This window comes from Lytechinus variegatus, chromosome 2, assembly GCF_018143015.1.
Source record: "Lytechinus variegatus isolate NC3 chromosome 2, Lvar_3.0, whole genome shotgun sequence".
NCBI lineage: Eukaryota > Metazoa > Echinodermata > Echinoidea > Temnopleuroida > Toxopneustidae > Lytechinus > Lytechinus variegatus.
In genome coordinates this window covers 57322714-57347134 of record NC_054741.1, presented here as the reverse complement: position 1 = coordinate 57347134, position 24421 = coordinate 57322714, and the positions used below count along the sequence as shown (strand labels likewise).

The 24421-nt window shown below is 35.6% G+C and overlaps 1 protein-coding gene across 1 annotated transcript; it reads left to right on the top strand.

The window, feature by feature from the left end:
* The first annotated feature begins 1221 nt into the window (after positions 1 to 1221).
* On the top strand, positions 1222 to 14465 carry LOC121409530 (glutathione hydrolase 1 proenzyme-like). Its single transcript, XM_041601448.1, has 11 exons — positions 1222 to 1425; positions 2086 to 2259; positions 4316 to 4539; positions 5396 to 5594; positions 7548 to 7708; positions 8065 to 8211; positions 8384 to 8520; positions 8722 to 8909; positions 9934 to 10174; positions 13391 to 13504; positions 14116 to 14465. Exons 1-11 carry the CDS (start codon positions 1343 to 1345, stop codon positions 14263 to 14265), a joined length of 1818 nt encoding a protein of 605 aa, XP_041457382.1. The 5' UTR covers positions 1222 to 1342; the 3' UTR covers positions 14266 to 14465.
* Positions 14466 to 24421: the final 9956 nt, after the last annotated feature.

The window sequence follows — 24421 nt, the reverse complement described above, 5'->3', positions numbered from 1 at the left end:
GCTGTCATAAGTATTCAATAGGCTGGCTGGTGATGATGTCTACTTCTGTTGTTTTTTTCTAATTTCATATTTTTGTACATGAAGGCCTCGAAACATGCCTCCATTATATAGGCCTCCAATGTGAAATTCGTTTTACATGTATTCCAATAACACAAAAGTATTCCTCGTTCGATTTTGATGGACTCGTCAGTGTTGACTGTTTTGTTTGTCTGATCTTACGTATAGGCGCGATATTGGTTAAAATCATATTGTCAACATTCCCCTGAAGGTAAACAACATAATTCGTGTTCCTCAAAACTCTCTTATGAAAAAAAAACACCATTGATCTTGTTCACTCAGTGGAAAAAATGAAATTATAAGTGCTGCTTGGAATTATTGGTACATGAGAAGGAGAACGATATACATAACATTAAAGAGAAATTCAAGTTATAGATACACACGGCAAAAAGTGACGGTTGAAAATCAATATTTTTTTCAGTCGCTTTTTAATTGTGTGTGAGGTTGTGTGTGTGTGTGTGTGAGGGTGTGTGTGTATGTGTAGATGTCAATATTTAAAGTATTCTCGTGATTCAAATCACAATCCATCTCGAGCATTTTTTTTTCAGGACATTTTATAAATTTCATATTCAGTAACTTTAAAATTTACTTAGCGCTGCAAACAGAGGGAACAAAAGCAGGCATTAATTTTTTTCGAAGAAATTATACAAGAATCAATATACAGTGAAATTTTAGAATCTGCCATGATCAATATACATGTCTTTCATGTTATGTCATCATGTAGAATTGTTTCTTTTTATTGCTTAGAATGTACTTATTTTGTGCTGTTTGTGTTTTATCATGATTAATTAAATCTATTAACATGATTAATTAATGATTGAACAAATAAGATAATTTAATGTACGTATTCTTTCCTTTTTCAGTTATTTTCTTGAATTAAGTTTTCAAAAGTGTTTTAAAGATTTTCCCCCGCGTCTGCATCCAAACTCTGTATTTACCTTTAACTTAGGTCCAACAAAAGCAACATATTGATGTTGTTCCGCAAAGTGAATTCACAAGAATGGGCATATCGTTTTTGAAAAAGAATAATCAAAGCTTTTCATTTTTGTATTATTAGATTACATTGGCAAGCTGAACTTCAGACTGAGAAGCAGTATCTTTGTGATTGGGGCCTTACAGCGATCCAGCGATCGGAAAACACATTTTTCGTGTGCGACAGGAATATCTCTTGGACTTGGATCGATTAACTTGATGTTTGTTGTTTGGTCTATATTTGTTATGAGTGAAACAGAAGAGATTGAATAACCATTAAGGGATCTCTAAGAAAGTAACAGTCTTTAGCATAATGACGTCACAATCGACGGCCAATTTGACGTTGTCTGATCAGTTGGAAGGACCTTCCATTAAACCTCTACCTTCTAGGCATGGGTCGGTCAAAACTATTAAACCGTAGTGTCGTGTGTGTGTGCGTGTGGGGGGGGGGGGGGCTCCGATCGACATTTATAATGTAAGATATTTAAGATTATTCATAATCAACATGAGGTTCAATACTTAAAAGATGAGCTAGTGTCCATCAGCAAAGAGGGTCGCTATAGTCGTAATACCAGAAGAGGGTATCGATTTATTTAGAATAGAAGTGGGTTCATTAATTATAAGGGTGGCTATTCATAAACGCATCAAAGGGTCTCTATATATACTAAAAAAGGGCCCCTAATCATAATAGAAGAAGATGGTCGCCAGTCATAATAGGTGAAACGGGTCGCCAGTAAATTCAATTTTATTTAATTCAATTCAATGATGATGGTGTAATGACGATTGTGTGGTCGTGATGATGGTGATTGAGATGATGATAATGATGGTGATGATGCGTTGATGATGATGATGGTGATGATGATGATGATGATAATGATGCTGCTGCTGCTGATGGTCACTATTAACTTTTCTTGTTAGATATCCATTTCTTCACAATCAGGCCCAAGACACTGACCATATAAACATTTTACCTCCATTTATTCATTAAAACAGCAATTACAGGTTTGTTAATACCTTAGTACCATAAACTTTATTTTTTCCAACCCTCTCTTGAAGTCTCCTATGTTTGATGCTCACCATCGTCATCCTGGCTACTGCACTAGGATGTGGGATAGCTGTTGGTGTGATCTATTACTGGAGGACTGGACCCGAGATTGAACCTTACACTGGCTATATCTTTGAGCATGCTGCTGTGGCGAGTGATCAAGCTCTTTGCTCAGAGATTGGAAAGTGAGTTTGCAGTGACTTTGCACAACGAAATTTTGACAAATTTCCCTATTCATACTATAATATTAATTTACATGTATTTATATATACATATATAATTCTATATAAGATAGGCCTATACAAATTCAAAGAGTGATTTCTTTTATTTACTTTTCTCTTTTATTTCATTTTCTTTTCCTTTTCTATTTCATGTTTTTCTTTTTTTTTATTCAACTACTTGGAATTAAAGTCGAGTAGCTGTGTCTCAAAATTAAACCAGGACTAATTGCTGAAAATATACTTACTGTAGATATAAGTTGGAAAACCTAGGAGGGAGATTACAGAGAAATAAACGTGCGACGTCATGATTAGTTTTACTAACAAGCACTTGCAATTTTGAAAATCTAGAAAAACTGTTGGGTAAAGTGAGTAAAGACTAATGTCACGTATGTGCAAAACTGTGACTTTTCGTGATTAAACTTCATGCAAAATAACTAAGTCTAGACCCTACACTCATAGGCGGCGGAAGCGGGGGGGGGACGACGGGTCCCCCCTAAATTTGAGATGGGGGGACGGTCCTCCCTAAATTGTTGTTTGATAACTTTTTTTTTTTTTTTTTTTTTTGCTTGTCAATTTTTTTTCCAACGTCCCCCCTAAAGTCACGTGGACCCCCCTTGAAACGTGTGTTGTCCCCCTAAATGATGACCTATGTTTTTTTTTTTTGCTTGTCAAAAATTTTTGGGGCACTTGTCCAATTTTTTACCTGTGTCCATCCCAAAATTTTCAGGTGGACACCCCCTAAATTTTTTGGCTTCCGCCGCCAATGCCTACACTTCGTAGATTAGAGGACGCGTTTTTACGAAAGTAATCTAAACGTGATAGTGCGCCGTGACGTGATTACGTGAGTAAACGTTGCAAGCCCTTCTAAAAGCCCCCTCACACCTGGGGAGCGTTCCATAAAAGACTTGTCAGACGTTTTATCCGACAAGTCCCGTTATATCCGACAGTTGCTATGGTAACCTTGCCTCTCAGCCTATCATAATCAAGGAAAGTTGTCAGACCTATCAACTTGTCGGACGAAAATGTTGATGAAACGCTCCCCTGACCGAATGTAGGTGGACGAAGGGTGACGAATGGGAAAAATACGGAAGCTTAAAAAGGCCCCCTACAAGGCGACTTGTGTAACTCGCCAAGGAGCCTTGTCTAAGACGAGAAGGCGTGAAGGCGAATTTTACAAATACAAACTCGCCAAGGCGCCTTGTCTAAGACGAGAAGGCGTGATGGCAAGTTGTACAAAGGCGCCTTGTCTAAGACGAGAAGGCGTGAAGGCGACTTTTACAAACTCGCCAAGGCGCCTTGTCTAAGACGAGAAGGCGTGATGGCGAGTTGTACAAAGTCGCCAAGGCGCCTTGTCTAAGACGAGAGGGCGTGAAGGCGCCTTTTCCAAACTTGCGAAGGCGCGGCATTGTTTAAGACGAAAAGGTGAGAACGCGAGGGGGAGGCGACTTGTACAAACTGTCAAAGGCGCCTTGTCTATTTTTGATGGTTTCTTGTCAATTCGATGGTGCTGATTACGAATCTGAATGATGCCACTCGTGTATAACCTTTAGCATTTTCCGGAAATTGGCAGAATCCAATATGGCCGCCAAATTATTACCCATGAAAATCATAAAATTGCCAGCAAATCGGCCATAAAATGTATATAATTGTGTTGCAGGCCGAGTGAAATACTCTCTGATTTTTTGGGACAAAATATTCATTTCTTGATATTCAAAATGGCCGCCGTAGACCGCTGTATACCCTATTATGTACAATATGAATAGGAAAAAATAAGTTTTCACAAAATTGATCACCAAACTGCAAGTAATTGTGATCTATGGACGAAGTGATATATAAAAATCATCAATGCTAATATATCGTTTATCATATCATGTATAAAAAAATGTTGTATTCAATATTCAAAATAGCTGCCGCTGGCCTAAATAGTATTATTTTCTATGGCAAAGGGGCCAACAAAAATCGCAAGAGTGAGCACAATACCACAATGCTTTTCATGACTGTTTTTTTCTTTTTTAATTAGTGATATGCTGCTAATGGGAGGTACGGCCATTGATGCAGCTATCGCTGGACTCATCTGTGTGGGACTATTGAGCATCCACAGTGCAGGTATAGGTGGAGGAAGCTTCATAATGTACTATGACAGAGAGACCGAGACGCCGTACTTTCTTGATTCCAGAGAAGTAGCTCCTATTCTGGCATCTAAAGACATGTACGAAAATGAAACGGACGATGCATCACAGATTGGTAAGGATAGATAAAAATGCAGAGAAAAGAGTTTTGGGGTTTGTGTTATGGGGAGCTATCGATTGTTATAACACTAGTTTGGGAGAGTGGCAGGGCCCTTGCTGGCAGATATATATTTTTATTTATTTATTTATTAATTTATTAATTAATTAATTTATTTATTCATTTATTTATTTATCTGTCTATCTATCTATCTATTTATTTATTTATTTATCTATTTATTTATTTATTCATTTATTTATCTATTTGTTTATTCATTTATTTATCTATTTTAATTCATTTATTTATCTATTTATTATAATTCATTTATTTAATTATTCATTTTTTACTTTATCTTTTTTTAAGGGGGGGGGTCGCATTTCTTTAAATTTGGAAAGTGCTTAAGCAAATGCTGTTGACCTTTGACCTCTTATGTTCTCTGAAATTATTTACCCCTAGCTATGATAAAGTTTTCCAAAAGTAGGCCTCTACGCCACTGGAGAGAATATTATTGTACCTATATGGCATGCCATTTTATATAAGTCCTCTCCAAATGCCATTTGTTAATAATATCACCAAACGATGTCTTAATATAAAGAAAATATAATAATTCTAAGACTTATGAATTCTTTGTTAAATGATAAAACGGCTTGTCTCTTGTGCGTCGGAACACACTAGCTTAATAGTACAGATATGACAGTCCCTTGAGAACTTGTCATCTTTCTGTCATAAATGTACAGTAGTAAACAGGAAAATATTCGTCAACATTCAGTGCGATCACCTATTATGCCTTAATAAATGAGAATCCTATAAAATAGAATTTTGTTTTGTCAAATCAGGCCATGCACTGATTTTATTGTATTTTGTTTCTTTCAAGGTGGTCTCGCTATCGCGGTCCCTGGGGAAATAATGGGATACTGGGAGGCCCATCAAAGGTTCGGTAGACTTCCCTGGGGAGACCTCTTCAAACCTTCCATAGAACTTGCAGAGAATGGTTTCGTAGTTGGTCCTGATCTTGCAAGAACAATAGGTCTCGAACAGTTTGTCGAGCTAGCCATGTCTAACACTAGCTTAAGGTATGATATTTTTCCTAAAAAACTGCTCAGAAAATCAAAATCTAACCCATGTAGGGAGATCACGTTATACAATTCTGAGTATCCAAACAGACCAGTCGCGTAAAGATGGGGGTGCTTGCCACGACCAAGAAGAAAAAAGAGAAAAAGAAAGAAAACGAAAGAGGGAAGGGTCACATATGATATCATTTTCTGAATAGGGCATAATGTGTAAAAATCTATGAAAAAAAATGGATTTTTATAATCAAAATTTCGTAACATTTTATTTAATTTGCCCGATACGCCATATCACGCCCCCTAAAAATTGTGGCTCATTACGCCACTGACACAAGCTTGCAAGTTTTTACGAAGCACTATGTTTTGAATGGAAAGATTATATGAGAGTAATTGACCTATCAATTCAAATAATGAAGGGGGGGGCATAGTGAGTCCCTTTTTGACATAATTTTTTATTATAGAATCATTATCTATTATAATTTTATAATTGACAAGGTTTATTAAACGTAAATACCGGTCACATGTTGTCAGATGTATTTCTTTTCTAATGAAAGAAAAATCTTTCCGGAAAGGGGATAAAATTTGACATTATGAAAATATTCAGTTGTCAGAAAATTCTGCCCTTCTGCACAAGATTGTTCAGGTTCGCCTCTGGATATAATGAGCAATGCGTTGTTATTTCATCGTAATGTCAATGTCAACTACTGGGAGTTTTGTGGGTTTATTCCCAAAGGTAGCAGTTTTGGGGATATATTGTGACTTATGATAACTGATGTGATAGGCGTATGCATCAAATCACCCCTCCCCCATTTCACTTTATTTCACAATAACAATGATCAATTATCGTTCCCATCTTGGTTGTAATAGTGGGGGATGCTGTGTTTCTATAATTAAAAAAAGACACACACACATCATTTTACAGCAAGGTGACATTTGTGTGTGATTTTATTGACATAAAGAAGAAATAATTTCGGGCAGAGAACCTTCCCCTGTGGCACTCCCGCTCCTGACAGAACACCACTAGGACGGAAACAGGAAACAGAGCCACTCACTGACACAAAGTGGGACCTTTCTATACCATGATGGTGGCAGCATGTATATATATATATATATATATATATATATATATTTATATGTATATATATATATATATATATGTATGTATATGGCAAAATGCAAGGTGAATAAAACAACCGTAGATAGAAAAGTTGATCAAATTTTCGCCCATAGGGCTTCATCAGGAAATTATGAATTAATTAGTCAACAGCACCAAGAAACGCATATATATGTATATATATTTAACAAAATAATACTGATGATAATGCTTTGATTGCCAAATAAAGTTTTTATTTTCGACGGTCCACCGTCTTCTTCAGGAGTTTACAATGGGTGGTATCAGATCAATCAGAGGCGCATCCTCAGACAGATGTTGCTATGATGACTGGCTGAGGATGCGCCCTTCACAGAACAACGCCCCCCACTTTTTTCCAAACCCGTGCACAAAAATGGAAAAATGGCCATAAGATTGTGATTTTTAACATGGTCAGCCCCCCACCCCACACACTTTTTTGGCTCAGCCCCCCCCCCCCACTTTGAAAACCGTTCCGCGGCCCCTGTTCTGAACTAACAGAAACGTTTTCTATATACATGATATATTGGCAAAATAAATATTATTTCTAATATTGAAAATGGAGGGCGGAACTTCAAGGTAGTTATAATTAACTGCTCCTACTTTTCATAGCGATATTCATATTCTGTGTGTATTGAATTTCGTGGGTAAATCACAATCATTTAATTGTTATCCATGTACGGCAATATGATTTTTACATTATAAACATGACAACTGAGTGACAACGACGCAATGAAACCACTTTCATAGTATGTGATGGTTATCAAATAAATTGGTGTAATTATTATACAATTATTATCCAATTATTGATTATTTTAAATTCTCAAAAGTGAAATACTGTTGGACGATGACGGGAGTATTCTACAAGAGAACGATATTATGTACAGACGGAAACTGGCTCAGACATTGCGCACCGTGGCCGACGAGGGCGCTCAAGCATTCTATAATGGACCATTGGCTGCTGATATCGCAGAAGAGATACAAGAAAACGGTAAATATCGAATAGGTGCCATTCTTTGACGGTTTTCCCCATAAACATTGCTTTAGAAATGAGGTCGTGACGTAGAATTCCCCCGAGAATTCCTCACTTTAAAGTATGTAGTGTTAGAGAGTATCTAGAGCATATCTATGTTTGTACTGTGAGACGCGGTAAGAGTGTAAAAACGATAGGCTGCATAAAAAGACGACATAATGATTATAAATCAATACTTAAGATGGTTAATATGATGCTAAGAAAGGAAATTAATCTGCTCTTTGATGTATTAAAAAAAATATTGTGCATTAAGACCTCGGTGTCTATTAAAATGTTTTTCCCCCTTCTTGATATTTTCCATTCTCGTTTTAAAGGTGGGATAGTGAGTGTGGAAGATCTTGCTCAGTATGAGGTGCCAATGAAAACACCTTTAAGTATAAACATCAGTGGTTTAACGGCTTATGTTTGCCCTCCTCCGTGCAGCGGACCAGTCTTTGCTCTCATTATGAATATACTGGAAGGTGAGTCAGTTATGAATATTACAGTAATGCGTCAAGCAAGGTATAAGACCCTAGAATATCGAAATTTAATGTTTGACTATGTGATAACCTTTCCATGTTTGTCCCATGCACTGTGTGATTCATTTCAACATCATCCTAAATATCATTTCTTGAACAATCTCGCCTTACCCAGGTTATGGATTTACTGCTGAAAGCCGGAGATCTGTCCAAAATGAAACACTGACCTACCATCGAATCATCGAGGCGTTCAAGTTTGCCTTTGCCAAGAGGAGTGCTTTGGGTGACGAAGACTTTGTAGATGTTGAAGATGTAAGATCTAAACATCATGTCCAAACTTAAAACAATCTAGGACGTTAATTGGTTTAGAAGTTTAAAGAAGTAGTTCTACAACAATCGATCCAAAATTGTGTTTAATATCAAAAGCAAGGTTGATTTTTTTTAGCCTTGTGTCATTTATCTTCCCTATAAACCCCTCTTAAAGATAATCATCTGGTTGTTCGTTTTCTCTAGCTTGTAGCAACGTTGACGTCTCAAGATTATGCAGATAGCATCCGTGAACGGATAACCGATGATCGTACCCACGATACAGAATATTACGAACCATCATTTGAAATCGTCAATGACGGTGGTACTTCTCACATCGCAGTGGTAGACCAGTATGGAAATGCTGCTTCAATTACTAGTACCATCAACACGTTGTAAGTTGGCCTGTGTACAGTGCAATTGCTTAACGAAACTGGGTGGTCCTCGGTTGTGAAAAAAATATAGGTCCTATACAAGCAGAAAACGTAATATCAATAGTGATAAATATGGACCATTATTATAGCGCAATTACTACATACTCTACTGCGCTTGATACTTGGTGACAATTGTTTCGCTACTGTAGCTGAGCCGCCAAATAGGCTCTAAATTAAGCGTTCAAGGAATAAATCCTACTGGGTACCCATTCACCTTAACTGGGTAGAGTGTAGTGCAATGTGGGTAAATTTGTTGCTAAGGGAAAACACGTGGCTGGGATTCGAACCTACGTCCCTCTGATTGAAATATGAGAGTCGTATCGTAATCATTAGACTACGCCCCCTCAAAAGCAATTGGTAATGATAGGTTTATCTAATATTTCTCAACCATCAGCATGATCAAAGTAATTTTTTTTGTTTTTATAAAGTAGGTTCGCTTAACCACTGCTTTAATTAACACCTGAAAGAGATGGAAGCTTTAAGTGCACCGACCACTGTACCGCTAGCTAAGTCCTAAACCATTTAAAGCATTCAAATAAATACCTCCTGGTTACCTAGCCCAGATTCAGGATTGCATGAGTCCCCTTTCTCTCTATAAAGGATGGCCCTCTTCGTACAAACAGTCTTCTCCGTCGTAGATAACTCGCCTGATAGAGCCAGATTTGGCGACTTGCAGCGGATGAGATCTAGACTTGTCCTTACCAAGCCGGATTGCAAAACGAAGGTCATGTAATCTGAAGCTCCCTAGAATGATAACATAATTTTTCTGCCGCTGTTTATCATATTCATACCAAAACTTGAAATAGAAGGAAACGATTTTCCAATATTGATTGAACGGGAAGCTTGAAGCTCCTTGATAGTACTAGGAGCAAAGTTACAACAGTTGGGCATTATTCGTCAATGACAGGCCGCCTGTGGGGCGTATGAATGAATTCCTGGGACGATGATTCAATTCATTATTGTAATTTCTCCATATTTTCATCAGTTTTGGTTCGACGGTTCGAGGGACTCAAACGGGGATCATATACAATAATGAGATGGACGACTTCTCCAAGCCTGGGGTATCGAATTTCTTTGGACTGCCGCCCTCACCGTCAAACTTCATTGAGCCTGGAAAGCGACCAATGTCTTCAATGACTCCTGTCATCGTCGTGGATGACGATGGGAATGTTGAGCTGGTGGTTGGTGCAGCAGGAGGAACAACCATCACCACGGCAACAAGCCTTGTAGGTTTCTTTCAAACAATCTAATTAAAACAACTGCTTCGGGCAAAATGACCGGTCATAATTTATTCCCTCTTTCACCATATATCAGCAAATGCCAGATTTTGTGAAGGATTTTTTCCCCTTCCCTCTGCATCTTCAACATGCTCAAAAGCGCAATAAGAACTTCAAATCCACAATCTGATTATTCGTATCCATTTTACTTTCTGTGATTCTGTGATTTATTTCAGCTTGTGAATGTAGCTTAGCATTTTTTAATGTTTCTTTTTTCGATTCACGGTTCACGCTGGATGATTTACGATAATTTTTGTATTTTATATTTTAACATTATCCCTGCGCTACAAGAGCATAATTCATCATCATCAGTGATTATCATCACTCATCTTGATTTATACATAGGTAAATACGAGTAGTTATTTTCAAGAACTCATCTGTTTTATATATGCTCTGTTAATAAAACTTCTTATTTGCTCAATCATGAGCAAATAAAAAGATCGCTATTTATGCTTTACAATTCTTTAATTTTGTCGCATATATCATATTGCAACATATTGTGGGGTAATTGCAACAAAACCAAAATAGACCCAATTTTACGCCTCCAAAAGAAAGCACTCCGCGTTTGCTCCCACTCGCAATTCTTAGCACATACTGATCCTATTTTTCGGAACCTGAAAACATTAAAAATTCATGACATTCATACTTTCCAAACTGCCATTTTTATGTACAAGTTTTCAACTAAATCTATAGGCCTACCTACACCCTTTCAAGATATTTTTGTTTACAACAGCAACATTCATTCATATCCTACACGCCACTCATCGAACATCCACCTCACAAACCCGATAACAATATACGCACATAAAACTATCAGACATCACGGCCCAGACATCTGGAATGATTTGCCCAATATAAAACTCACTGCATCTATCTTTTCTTTTAAAGCTTCATTGAAAAAATATCTTTTATCGAAGTATTCTTAGTATCACACCTGCACGTTCACCCACTTGCACACACACGCACTCTTCATTTCTTCTTTTTTCTTCTTTCTCCTTTTCTAATGATTTGTGACGTAACATTTTCTTCCAGATCCGGACCTATAAAATATTAGGTTTCCATGTATTAGCGCTCTTCCCCCTTTGGCTGCTATTGCTCAAGCATTTTTTTGCTTATATAGTGTGCCACCGCATTTGTTTTTTTTTTCATTACTTTGTCATCCTTATTGTATTCGTGTCTAAATTTTGTTATGATACTACTATAAATCTGTCACATTACAATGTACTTTCATGTCATATTACGATTATGTTTTATGTATTGTAAAATTTATTTTGACTTTACAATAAATGCAGAAACTCATGCAAAAAATGTACTTCTTTTTTAATCCAAATACTCCTTTATCACAAAATATTTCATTATGACAAATCATATACCTACCTGGATTATATCATATCTATTTCTTACATAAACAGCACCTGAATGTCAGAACAATGCTAAATAATGTTATTCCACAGGCGCGGATCCAGGAGGGGGCCGAGCCGGCCCCGGCCCCCCCCTATTTTTTGACAACCTGCAGAAAAAGTGTACTCTTTAACTTGATAGAAACTATGAAATACAGAAAGAATACTAAGAAAGAGTATCATATCCATGATGTGTAATTTACAGCCTCGTAACGGCCGGCCCGACCCCGAAAGGAAACAAGAAAAAGGTGAGGGGAAGAATTTGAAAATATACTTTATACCAAAATTTCGCTCGCCCTTCCCGCTCGCGTTGCCTGTGTAATGAATCCCATTCAAGAGGATTAAATGGCACTTATATATCCAGTTCTGAACTCAATTTTCACACAATATTTTAGCTCGCACATCCGAAGCTTTCATTATTTTGTTTGATTTACACAAATTGTTTATATGTATCAAAATTTTGTTTGATTTGTGAGTTACCTATCCTCTTTGGAAATTCTTACCAAAATTTGTCAAAATGCTCCTTTATCATGTCAGTATATCAAAAAAATAAGCTCGTGCTTCGCGCTCGCATTTAATAGTTTGAGACACAAAGCTTGTTCTTTATTTGAATAAAAACGCACTTACACTGTCCAGTTTTCAGGTCGGAATATCATAATATACTCTCATTATTTAATTTGTGATACTTTATCCTCTTCATTAATCACTAAAAGACAGTCCTAATTGAGTCCCTTTTCACGTTGTTATAGTAAAATTTCGGCTCGCGCTTCGCGCTCGCATTGTTGAGCTGGATACTTATCTTTTTTCATGATATAAAATCTCCTTAGAATCTTCAGGTCTAAGAACAAAAAATATCAAAGAATTTGAGCTCGCGCTTCGCGCGCGCATTATATATTAAGACCACATGAGATACCTTATCTTGTTTATAACAATAAAACAACAAAACTTTAGTATTTAATTAAGACTACCCCCAGAAAGAAAAATCAGATTGCAGCGGTCAATCGAGAAAAATGTTGATGTAATTATTTTCGGCCCCCCTATTGGCGAAAGCTGGATCCGCCCCTGTTCCAGATTTCATTTTCCGTAATTGCTGAACTGCTCCGAATTCCTTTAGTTGCACTAACTTACAAACAAGGTTAAAAAATACCGAATCTCTTTCACTTTGTTCCTGTCTCCCTCTCTTCCTCTTATTTCAATCTGTCTTTCCTTCTAACATGTTCTCTATGTACTTTTTTCTACCTCTTAGGCTTTCTTCTCATATGCTGTGTATTTCAATTAATTTCATTAATTTTGTATACTTATTTTGTAGAACAATTTCATCTTGATATTTACCTATTTTTTCAAGTTGTATATTTTTTATATGTTGCATATACCATTTGTAAACTGATTCGGCCTTTAGCCGCTATTTTCAGTACATATTTGAAATAAACCATTCAAGTCACTAAAAACAACATCGTTACACAGTAAAAAAGTAAAAAAAAAAAAAAAAAAACGTTGTTCAAGTCTGTCACTCTAACGACAAGTTGTTCGATAAAACTTTTTATATAATTGTTTAAACTTTTTAAACAACTTGTTTGAAAAAATTAAACAGTTTAAAAGTTTAAACAATAGTTGTCAGATTGATGGTTGTAAACAACGTGCTTTTAAAAAAATGTTAACATAGTTTCTACAGTGTAGCGCGACGGTTCTAATATCAAACATAAGATTATTAACAAATCGATACAAAAGTCAATTTTGTTACTTTGTCCTATTGCTCATTTTTCAGATTGCTATGGAAAATGTCTGGTTTGGTTCAACTCTTGAAAATGGAGGCGAAAGAAGGAGGATTCATCAACAACTTCTTCCTAATCAAACCTTTTATGAACCAGGATTCAATGAGGTATGTAACATTATTATAATACCAAGATCTGAGCTGATCTTATCACTGATCTAGACTTACGATTGATTGAAAATGAACCCCCACCACAATCAATAGTGGGTTCCAATGGCGTACAGATGGGGACAGCCCCCCCCAAAAAAAAAAAAAAAAAATCATGACCAAGAAGAAAAAAAAAGAGAAAAGGAAATAGAGAGATGTATCAATTTCTGAATATTTAATTATGTCAGGATCTATCACAAAATTTGATTTTTGTAATAAAAATGTCAAACTATTTGCTCACTTGCTTCGCTCGCTCGCAACTTTTTAAAAATAAATTTTATGCGATACGCCATATCTAGCCCACTCAAGATTTAGGCTTATTATATTTGCTTGATTGTGTTTTTTTATTTCAATTTGAATTCTATCAGTGCCAACATCATCAATCAGGCTAAATCAAAATACGGGCCTTTGATACAAATATTTGTTAAAAAAGCAAGGGCCTATAATCACAAAAAAAGATAAAATGTAATAATGTGTATCTTAAACACGTCTGCAATGAAATAAACCATATAATTCTAAAGAATACAAGTTTATGTTGCCTTTATTTGACTATATTTAATCCTTTTTTATAGGACGTTGTGGATGGTCTGATTGAGAAAGGTCAGGACATGCAGCCGATAGGAGCCGTCTACGCTATCGTACAGGCTATCGCTCGTTTGGAAGATGGTTGGCTGGAAGGCTACAGTGATAGCCGAAGAGATGGACGGCCAGCTGGATTTTAGATTCTACAAATTCGTAATTCTACAAAGTCGCCATTTATTTACATGGTCGTATATATGTTTGATCCTTCTTCTTTCCGAATTCTCATTTTGTTTCTTCTTTTGTGATAATGATTGCGTTAGTGTAAGTATGCGGTCTTTTTAGTGGATTCGTATTTTTCTCAATGAAAGTATGATTTATCATGTTTATTAACTACAAAACAGCGAATTTTATTTCAGGACTACTGTTCTTTGAATAGGCATTAATTTTTTTCTAATTCCAGCATTTGTTTATTTTATTATATACATTATGAGTATTGTGTGTCTAATATGTGTATTTTTTTTAAAAAAAAGCTATATGATCGAACCACATCTATCATTGTCTGTGTATATTTCAGGCCCGATGTACGTGATCTTGATGTTTTTTTATGATTTAAACATTAATTTTATTCGATGATTATATGGAAAATTCACCTCGATTATATTCATTGATGTCAATGTGACTTTCACATCGGGGCAGCTCCAAAAGAAGGGACAGGGGCCAGGGTTTCCGCCATCTAATATTCAAGTAGGAAAAAAAATATATAAAAGGAAAGAAAAAAGGGTGAAAATAAGACAGAAGATCAAATACAAGTTTTGATGTAGTTTAACTAAACTTGTCCTCTTTCGCATCTCTGACGATGTCTTCAGACAAATACCGCAATGTTCTTGTTCTTCTAAAATACCCTGCTCCGTTCGACACAATGGAACAAATGGAATCATCTTGCACTCAATACTACTTTGGTTAGCTGGACTGCATAATTATACATAAACATCCCGTAATAAATTCATTTATTCATTATCAATATTTATGTATCTTATGAATTTGTATTGTTTCCGCTATATCGTACGTTGTTGAGTCGGAAATCAAGAAATCTAAAAAAAAAGAAATATATATCTGGAGTGGAGAGAGAGGGGGGGGGGGGGTTGGATCCACACTTTTCAATAGATGCTTTTAGCGGACCTCTCCCCCTTATTATCAATTCCATAATATACTCTATTTTATACTGTTCTTGTTTAAAATGTCGATACGTTAATTTGTATCAGATTTATATCACACTGCTTTATGTTTGAATGGAAGTAAACTAAAACTTTAATTGAAACGAATTAAATTGATTCGAATGCTATTGGCTTGACTATTGCTGGAACTGACAGGACTTAGACCTGTGGTATATAATTATCATGAAAGTAATATCTATATCGACTTCTTTAGCATCAAGGCCCGATAGTAAGCTCCTGATCCCATGGCCGTACGCATGCGGTTGCCCCCCCCCCCTCAGAAATTTCGAAAATCTAAAATTTTGACTGAAAATTTTCACAGAAAATAACCAAAAGTGTGCACAAAATCATTCAGTTTCACTTATAAGGATGCAATTTTAGTGCCCCAATGACTAGCTCGGTCGCTTCGCTCTCGAGGAAAAAAAACTTTCTGCGTACGGCCTCGCGTTACCATACCTCATTGACCTAGCTTTTATTATTACCTGGGACGTCACTAACCTTAAAATCACACGAGTTTGAAATACAGATGTCTCAGGTGAAACCTGTTCAGTTGAAGTAGTTACTCTAGTTAAGCCGTTGATATTTTTATCATATTTGTTATAAAATTGGATCCCTTCTTTCTTTCTTATTAAGAATCCTCACAAGACGATAAGTATACCAATGACACCCCTCTGTTTATACCTGCATTTCTTATAATTGAACACCTCTCATCGCAAAACCCTCTTAATATTTAACAGTACCTTCACATTGTGCCAAGGTTTCCTATTTCCAAGGTTGTTCTACTTGATAATGTTAAGCAGTCTGGCCTTGAGCATAGACATGGCCTATTAAACACATGGGCATTGACACATTTTACTTTTCCAGTGGGCGTGCCATGTCAGTGACTTTTCTCTTGATACGCGTACACATCACCAGACACTGAATTCCTTAAATATTGGATAAGAACAAAAACTAGATTTTTATGACACGCCCATCGGGGGCTTGTCTTACAAAGAAAGAGATTCAAATCAACATTAAAATGAGATGGAGAGAATGATGATACTGGAGATAATATTCGATTGGGTTTTATTTGAATTTGCCGTAACTCTTTTTTCAGACAGGTCGTGAGAATGATTTTTCTCGATAATCGACGTTTAGAAGTCTGATTTAATGAAGCTTGAGTATGAGGTATGAAGAAATAGGGCGATATCCATATGGCCGGAATTGAAGGAAGAGAAGGAAAGAGAAATAGTAAAAAAAGTGACAGAAAGAGATGAAAAGAGGAGGAGTTTAATGACGTAACAGAAACACACAGAGAGAGAGAAAGGGGGGATCTTCCATATCCCTTTTTTTGGTGAAGAAGCAGTTGTGTAACTACGGGGACACTTGCCCCCAAATCGGCTGGCCTAAAAAAAAATGACGAAAGGGAGAAAGAAAAGGAAGCGAATGAGAATCACAGTTGCCTGGGTAAAGGAAATGTTATGATAAAAAATCATAATTTGATAAAACATAATTTGCTCAAGAGATAAGCTCCGTCAAGAAAATTGAATTGCCCTTAAAACAATCTGTTTTTAAGTCAATATGTAACAAATATTTCTCCTCGCGCTTCGACCTTTCATTATCATTTATTCAGTGACAAACGCATCTTTTTTCATGATTTCTTAACGTGCGTGAAATGTTTCATGTCTGAATAATAATAAAAAAAAACTTCAGGTTCACGCTCACGCACGCTCTTCATGAATTTCTAAAAACAGTCCTTAAAGATGTCAATTTGTCATGTCTAAAAATAATTTAAGATTACGCTTCCCGCTCGAATTATCGACTCCGTGAGATACTATGCCCTTCATGAATAACTACTAACAGTCCTTTAAATATGTCTCTTTTCAGTTCTGAATAAAAAAAATCTAACTCGCTTGGAAGTGTATTCACAGTAGAGCATCTATCTTCAATGCCTTTCATTAAAAAAAATTGAAGTAGAGATAAGAGAAGTAGAATTCAAAGTCCAAGATATTGAAAATTTATTCTCTGAGCTAAATGTTGACAAATTACCTGGACCTGACGGGATTAACTCCAGAGTTCTGAAGGAGGTACACAAGGAAATAAGTTTACCACTACAAATCATCTTCACCAAGTTGATGCAAGAAGGCAGCGTTCCTGATTCCTGGAGACAGGCCAATGCAGTACCACTTTTCAAGAAGGGAAAGAGAAATGATCCTTCTAACTATAGACCTGTGAGTTTGACATCTGTGGTATGCAAGATTATGGAAAAAATAGTGCTTAAAATCCTACTACAACACCTTGAAGTGTAGGGTCTACTGAATAAGAATCAACATGGATTTCGCAATGGCAGATCATGTACTACAAAGATAGAAGTATTAGTGGATTGGACTAGGATATTGATGATGGACACAACATTGACTACATCTACTTGGATTATCAGAAGGCATTTGACAGTGTCCCTCATAAACGCCTGATCCGTAAACTTGAAGCATATGGAATAAGGGGTAATCTACTAAACTGGATTGAGGCATACTTGACTGATCGATCTAATGATCAATGGCCATTCATCCACACCACTACCAGTCAGTAGTGGAATTCCGCAAGGTAGTGTCCTTGGCCCAACCCTTTTCATCGGTTTCATCAATGACCTACCAGATGTAAGATCTAGTATGAAGTTATTTGCAGACGATACTAAGATGCACCGTGTTGTAGACTCAACGAGGGATGCAGATATGACTATACAGGAAGATGTGAATGCAGTAAAGGAATGGGCAAACTTGTGGCAACTGAAATTCAACGAGTGAAAGTGTAAAGTTATTCACTATGGTCGAAATAATCAAAGCTTCACATACCATATGACAACTGAAGACGGTCGTCAAGAAGTAAAGTCTGATGAAAAAGAGAAAGATCTAGGAGTCCTTTTTGAGAAGTCTATCCTTCAGCACCCATGCTGCTGATGTTGCACAAAGGGCTAATGCAAAACTTGGAATGATCGAGAGGTCTTTCACAGCATTAATTGAGAAAGGATGGCTCAACCTTTATAAAGCCATTGTAAGGCCTAATCTGGAATATTGCAACTCTGCATTGGCTCCTGTATATAAACGAGATGAAAATCTACTTGAAAAGGTACAACAGACAGCAACCAGACTTTTGCTTCTTCTCTGTCATCTAGACTATCCTGAAAAGGCTGAAGACAAAGAGCTGAACTGATCCAAATATACAAAATTTCAAAAGGACTTGATCAAATTGACCTGTAAACAACTTCTTTGAGATTGATGTTCATGGTAGAACCAGAGGTCACAGCATGAAATTAAGAAAAAAAGATGTACATTGCAAATAAGGCAAAATGCCTTTTCAATTTAAATAACTGGAATGCTTTACCCGAGGAAACAGTTTCTGCATCTAGTGTCAATATGTTCAAATCAGCTGAGAGGCACTGGAAAAACCATCCACTAAAGTTTTTACCCTACCAGAGACTATCCAACGTAACGAGGGGCAAATAAGCTACAGGCTTTATGTCTCTACATCCAAGTAAATCCAAGTAAGTAAGTAAAAACTGGACATTCGTAATATTTTTTTTTCAAATCATGAACAGAATAGGAATTCAACTAAATAATAGGTGCGAGTGCGAGCTGAAAGTTTTTTATTTTTCAACCTAAGAACTGGACATTCTTAACAGCTTTATAAAAATCATGAACAGGATAGGAATCTAAACAATTAATGCGAGCGTAAAGCGCGAGCTGAAAGATTTTGATTTTCCAACCTAAAAACTGGACATACTTAGCACTTCATAATGAACGGAATAGGAATCTGAACAATGAATGCGAGCGCGAAGCACGAGCTGAACGTTTTTTATTTTCCATCATAAAAACTGGACATTCATAGCACCTTAAAAAGAATATAAACAGGATAGGAATCTAATCAATTAATGCGAGCGCGAAGGGCGAGCTGAAAGTTTTTGATTTTCCAACCTTAATACTAGACATTTTTAGTACTTAAAAAAATATGAACAGGATAGGAATCTAAACAATAATGCGGGCGTGAAGCGAGCTGAAAGTTTGTATTTTTTTTATATATTCAGGTCTGAAAACTGGATCTTTCAAGCACTTTTGAAACGTGTGAAATAAAGAACAAATAGTTCATCTCAATAAGCAAATGCGAGCGCAAAGCGCGAGCTAATTTCTTTTTAAAGATTTAAACCTACAAAATTATGAAAAAGATGGATATCTTCCTAAATAAATGATTTGATTTTATATACTTCGATCTAAAAAGTGAAAAAAATGAGCACGTTTTGTAATAAAGATGACCTGAAAGTTTTTTTTCCAATTATCCCCCTCTTTTTTCTTGCTTACTTGCTGCTATACAGTATAAGCCATTAATGTACCTAGTTTTGCTGTACTATAATGATTCCGTAATTTAATAAGAAAACAACAACAACTAAATTTAGTTCGAATAAGCTCTGACTAAACACGTGAGTGAATGTGAAACTGAATTGCTCGTGTATGCCCTAAAACATGGGGATACAAACTTTCCAACTTTTCAAGTGTCGTTACTTTCTCGTCGTTTCTCTGATTTTGTTCAAACTTTTATTTATCTGTTTATCTCGTTTTCTCTTTTTTTTAATATAATTTTTCTGTATTGAGTGTGGTTTTTTTGATTGGATTTAATTCAAATATACTAATTGTGTCCCATTTTGTGCCATCAGTTACTAATCAATCGATTCATCCCTCGGTTAGAATTAGTCTAGAATAAGAACCACGCCTACTCTGGTGTTTTGCAAGGTACGCCGCTTTAACTTTACTTCTCGAGGTTCGATACTCAGACAGTCTGAAGATTGCAGATGGTGTAAGGTGGTTATTGCACTATTTTTCTCGTTTTTATACGGATAAAATAAAAGTGATAAAGTTGTTGAAGACAAGAAATATGATCTAGCTCTTGAAATAAAATGATAGATCGATCGCAGTGACCTTGTACTCCTCACATCATGTTCCAGGAGAGATTTCTTATAAATAACGGCCGATCTTTGAAAGAAATCCCATGTCGTAGGAGAGCAGCCACTGTTAACAAACGAAATCTTCTGACAGAAACAGACGCCAGGATCGCCAAAGATCATATCGCAAGAGGAAGAGGGGTTAGCTTTTCATAGCCTGACGGAGAAAGAAGAAAGAATGGACAAGTAAGTGATAAATGCATACTTTGTCAACTGAACAGAGAATCATTTTGTTTTAATTCATCTGGAAATTAAGTAGAAAATGTAAAATTTAATAGTTATTCTTAAAAGATGGTTTTTACAATAAAAATATTCTCTAGGCTTTAATCGAAAATTTGATGGAAATTCAACAATCCTTAAAATTCTGAACAAGAGTTGTAATTGTGCTGTTGAAGTATATTTTTACTGTCAATTGTTATCTTTTTGCAAATAATGCTTAAAAATTCTGAACTGCAAGTCAGAACAAACGTGACAAATTAATAACTCTATTTATTTTTAGATTGGAGGTAAAGGAAAAAAAGCTTTGATAATTTATTGTCATGGACAAATTGATACCTGATTTTCAAGCAGAAATGTATGTTGCTAAGAATTCATTATAAGTTGGGAGAAACAGTAGTTCTGAGAAAAAAATGGCATCAATTCTTTTGTTTTTATCACCTTTTTATCAGTCAACTTTTTATCATCTTTTTATTGGTGATAATGACAGCAAACCTACAATATATCGTATGATTTTTCCAACAAATCACAGGTTTGGATTCCAATAACTCTTTCTCTTTTATCTTGATTTTGTTCTCTTATATATAGTAATCTAAAATTAAGTATCAAATTTCTTGTTAATTATATATGATTAAGAAAAAAGATTTCTTTGAAATATACTGAACAAATATGGATTATACATGTATCTTCTATTGTACGAAGATCAAAAGTACATTCAGGGGACCATAGTTTGAACATCCTATCCAATATCAATATCGTTTTCTCGTCAATTTGGTTATTCACTTTCTCTTCAATGGGACACTGGCGATAAATTTAGTAAATAACGGAGAGTAATGATTTTCCAACGTTTTAAGTTTGTGACGTTACAGACGAGCAGCTCCACCATTAATGTCGTGTGATATGAATTTAAACAAAATGTCATTTTCTAAAAATATTGTAGTGATTTCAGATGTCCGGTTGATGTATCATTAGACACATCATTTCATAACATTTCCCATTCAAAAGTAGAATTATGTAATTTACATTGTATGATTAACATGATTAATGGTGGAGCTATATGCATACGACGTCACAAATTCAACCTCAAACCGTTTATTTTTTCTATCTCTCTTTTTCTTTTATTTAAACCAATTTATCGGTCAGGGTGAACTTCTTGGATAAAATTGAGGCAACTAAAGTGGTTTAAAAGCATTTGAATAGCGATCGCTTTATGTCTGTCATGAAATCATACATTTGTAAATGTTTTGGGAATGAATTGGAGCCATCATGCGGTTTCGTCGCTTTCAAATTCATTATTCTCTTAAATTCTGACATGAAGTTTAAACTGTGAACAATCCACTTCTCATACTGATATTTTTTAGTAAGGTCGCTTCGAAATTCAATTTTCTTAAATTTTGACTAGGAGTTCAAACTGTGAATTATTGACTTTTTTGTTGATAGTTTTTCAGAATACCCAGAAATGGTAAAAAAAACCTTACATGATAAAAACAATATTCTGCGCTTAGCATGCTAAGGGTAGACGAGATTGGCTGGATGGATTTTTATCAACAGTTTCCAGCTCATGTTTTTGGAGGTAGAGATAATGATATTGTTAGCTGGCATTGGATGTGACAACAAATTATTTTTATTAGTTAGATAAAAGTGTCTATTAGTCAACATCTGTTTTTAACAGTTATTCATCAATTATATCAGTTCAAATATGATAGTCCTATTGTAATTTTAGATGTGTTGTCTTACCGTCTATGTCAAGGATCAGTTATCTTTAGACTCGTACATGCATGTAGTGCTATACTTCTTTTACACTTGATCAAATGTGACTTTGAATGCATATTCCGTTGGCTTAACGTGTTTGGTTGTATATGGACTTTGTATGAACAAATGTTTTGGTAAAAAAAAGGAACTTGCCTTAATATTGTTCTATTTGATTTCAATACTTCCTTCGCCTACGGCTTGAGAAACATCGCATTCATCTCGGGCAACATAGGTTGGTATCTAATTTTTTTAAAAATGCAATTCGGTATTTATATTACATCACCAGAAATAATGCATGTAAATATGTGGTTTATTTCCATTTGGTACGATGCCAATTCGTCCAACTGACAACTCGTCTACTATCATTTGGTCTACCATCAGTTCGCCCAATATCTACATGGCTTAATTGTTATTTTGTCCACTCACCATTTCTTCTAATAACCAGTTGGTCCAATAGCCATTTGATCCATATACCATTTGTATTGATTGGGCAAAGCGAGTATTAGACCAACTGGTTATGAGCCAAAATGATCATAGACCAACTGGTTATTAGACGAAGTGATGATTGAACCAGATGGTTTTTATACGAAATATTGATTGACGGAATGGCATTATAGACTAAATGAAGGTAGGCCATGTGGTGAGTGGACGAGTTGGCAGTGGACGAATTGGAAATTCACAAAATATGTTAGTTAATCATATATGTCCATGATATTTTTTTTCAATCCTTTCTTTATAATAGGATTTTAGGTTTAATGTTCACCACCATCATCCTAGCTGCTATTGTAGGATGTAGCCAAGCGACGCAGGAGGAATTGACTAGATATATCTATCCGCATGCTGCAGTTGCCTCAGATCAGGATACTTGCTCTGAGATCGGAAAGTGAGTTTAATTGTTCCAAGCGGGATTGTCTTTCGTTAATCCTATATCTATTTCTTCATCCCCCTTCATTTTATTGATTTGAATTTCACTTGCTTCGGATTTAAGGATGAAATTTTCCAAAATTGAATACGTTTTCTTTTTTTTATTGTATTAGTATCAATTCCGACCCTACCTTCCGCCCCTCTAGGATGGAGACCCTAATCTTCTTCGATACCAAAAAAGGGGGAAACACGTAAATCATTGAATTTCACCAAAAATGCAAATTTTCAGGCCGATAAAATTTGAATTAATACCAAAATAGTGAAAATCATGAAAATCATAGCAAGACCAAATAAAACGAAATCGTGCATCACTGAACTTGGCAGATCATACCTGGTTTGTGACATTATCAGTCAAGAATATATTATGCACACAATTTGCATTTAAAGGACAAGTACCCCAACAAAAAGCTGATTTAAATAAAAAGAGAAAAATCCAACAAGCGTAACACTGAAAATTTCATCGAAATCGGATGTAAAATAAGAAAGTTATGACATTTTAAAATGTTGCTTCATTTCACAAAAAAAGTTACATGCACATCCCGGTCGTTATGCAAATGAGGGAACTGATGACATCACTCATGCACTCACTATTTCTTTTCTGTTTTATTATATGAAATATGATAATTTTCTCCTCACTGTCCTGTGAAACAAAGTTTTATTTTTCCCTGAACATGTTGAATTACCACAGCTTAACATTTTATGGTTCAGTCAAGATGGTCCTCATTGTCAAATCTGCAAAAATTGAAATATTGCATAATTCAAACCATAAAAAAAAAAGAAATATTGAGTGAGGGACATTATCGACTAAATTGTGCATATAACTATTTTGTGAAAAATAATCGAAACTTTAATTTGACATAATTTGACATATTTTTTTTTCATTTTACATCCGATTTTGATGAAATTTTCAGCATCATGCTTGTCTGATTTTTCTCTATTGATTCAAATCAACTTTTTTTTCTGAGGTGATTTTGACCTTTAAGACAACTGGGGACTCTAATTTAGGATCTACGGGAACAATAAAACGAATGATACATCTTGTGCATCCTTTTACCGTTGAATTATTTGAAACGAACATAAAATGAAAAAAAATCCAATACTTCAAAAGTGCCAAAATTCTAACTCTAGTCAGTTAAATGCATTTGCTGATTATTTATATTTTGTTGCATTTTTTCACATCTTGTTTGAGCATTGAAGACCATTTTGCCGTGCGTCCCATGGCAATAGGAAGCAACTCTTGTCGTTTTTTTTAATTGGCTCTCCATGCTTTTTTCTTAATTT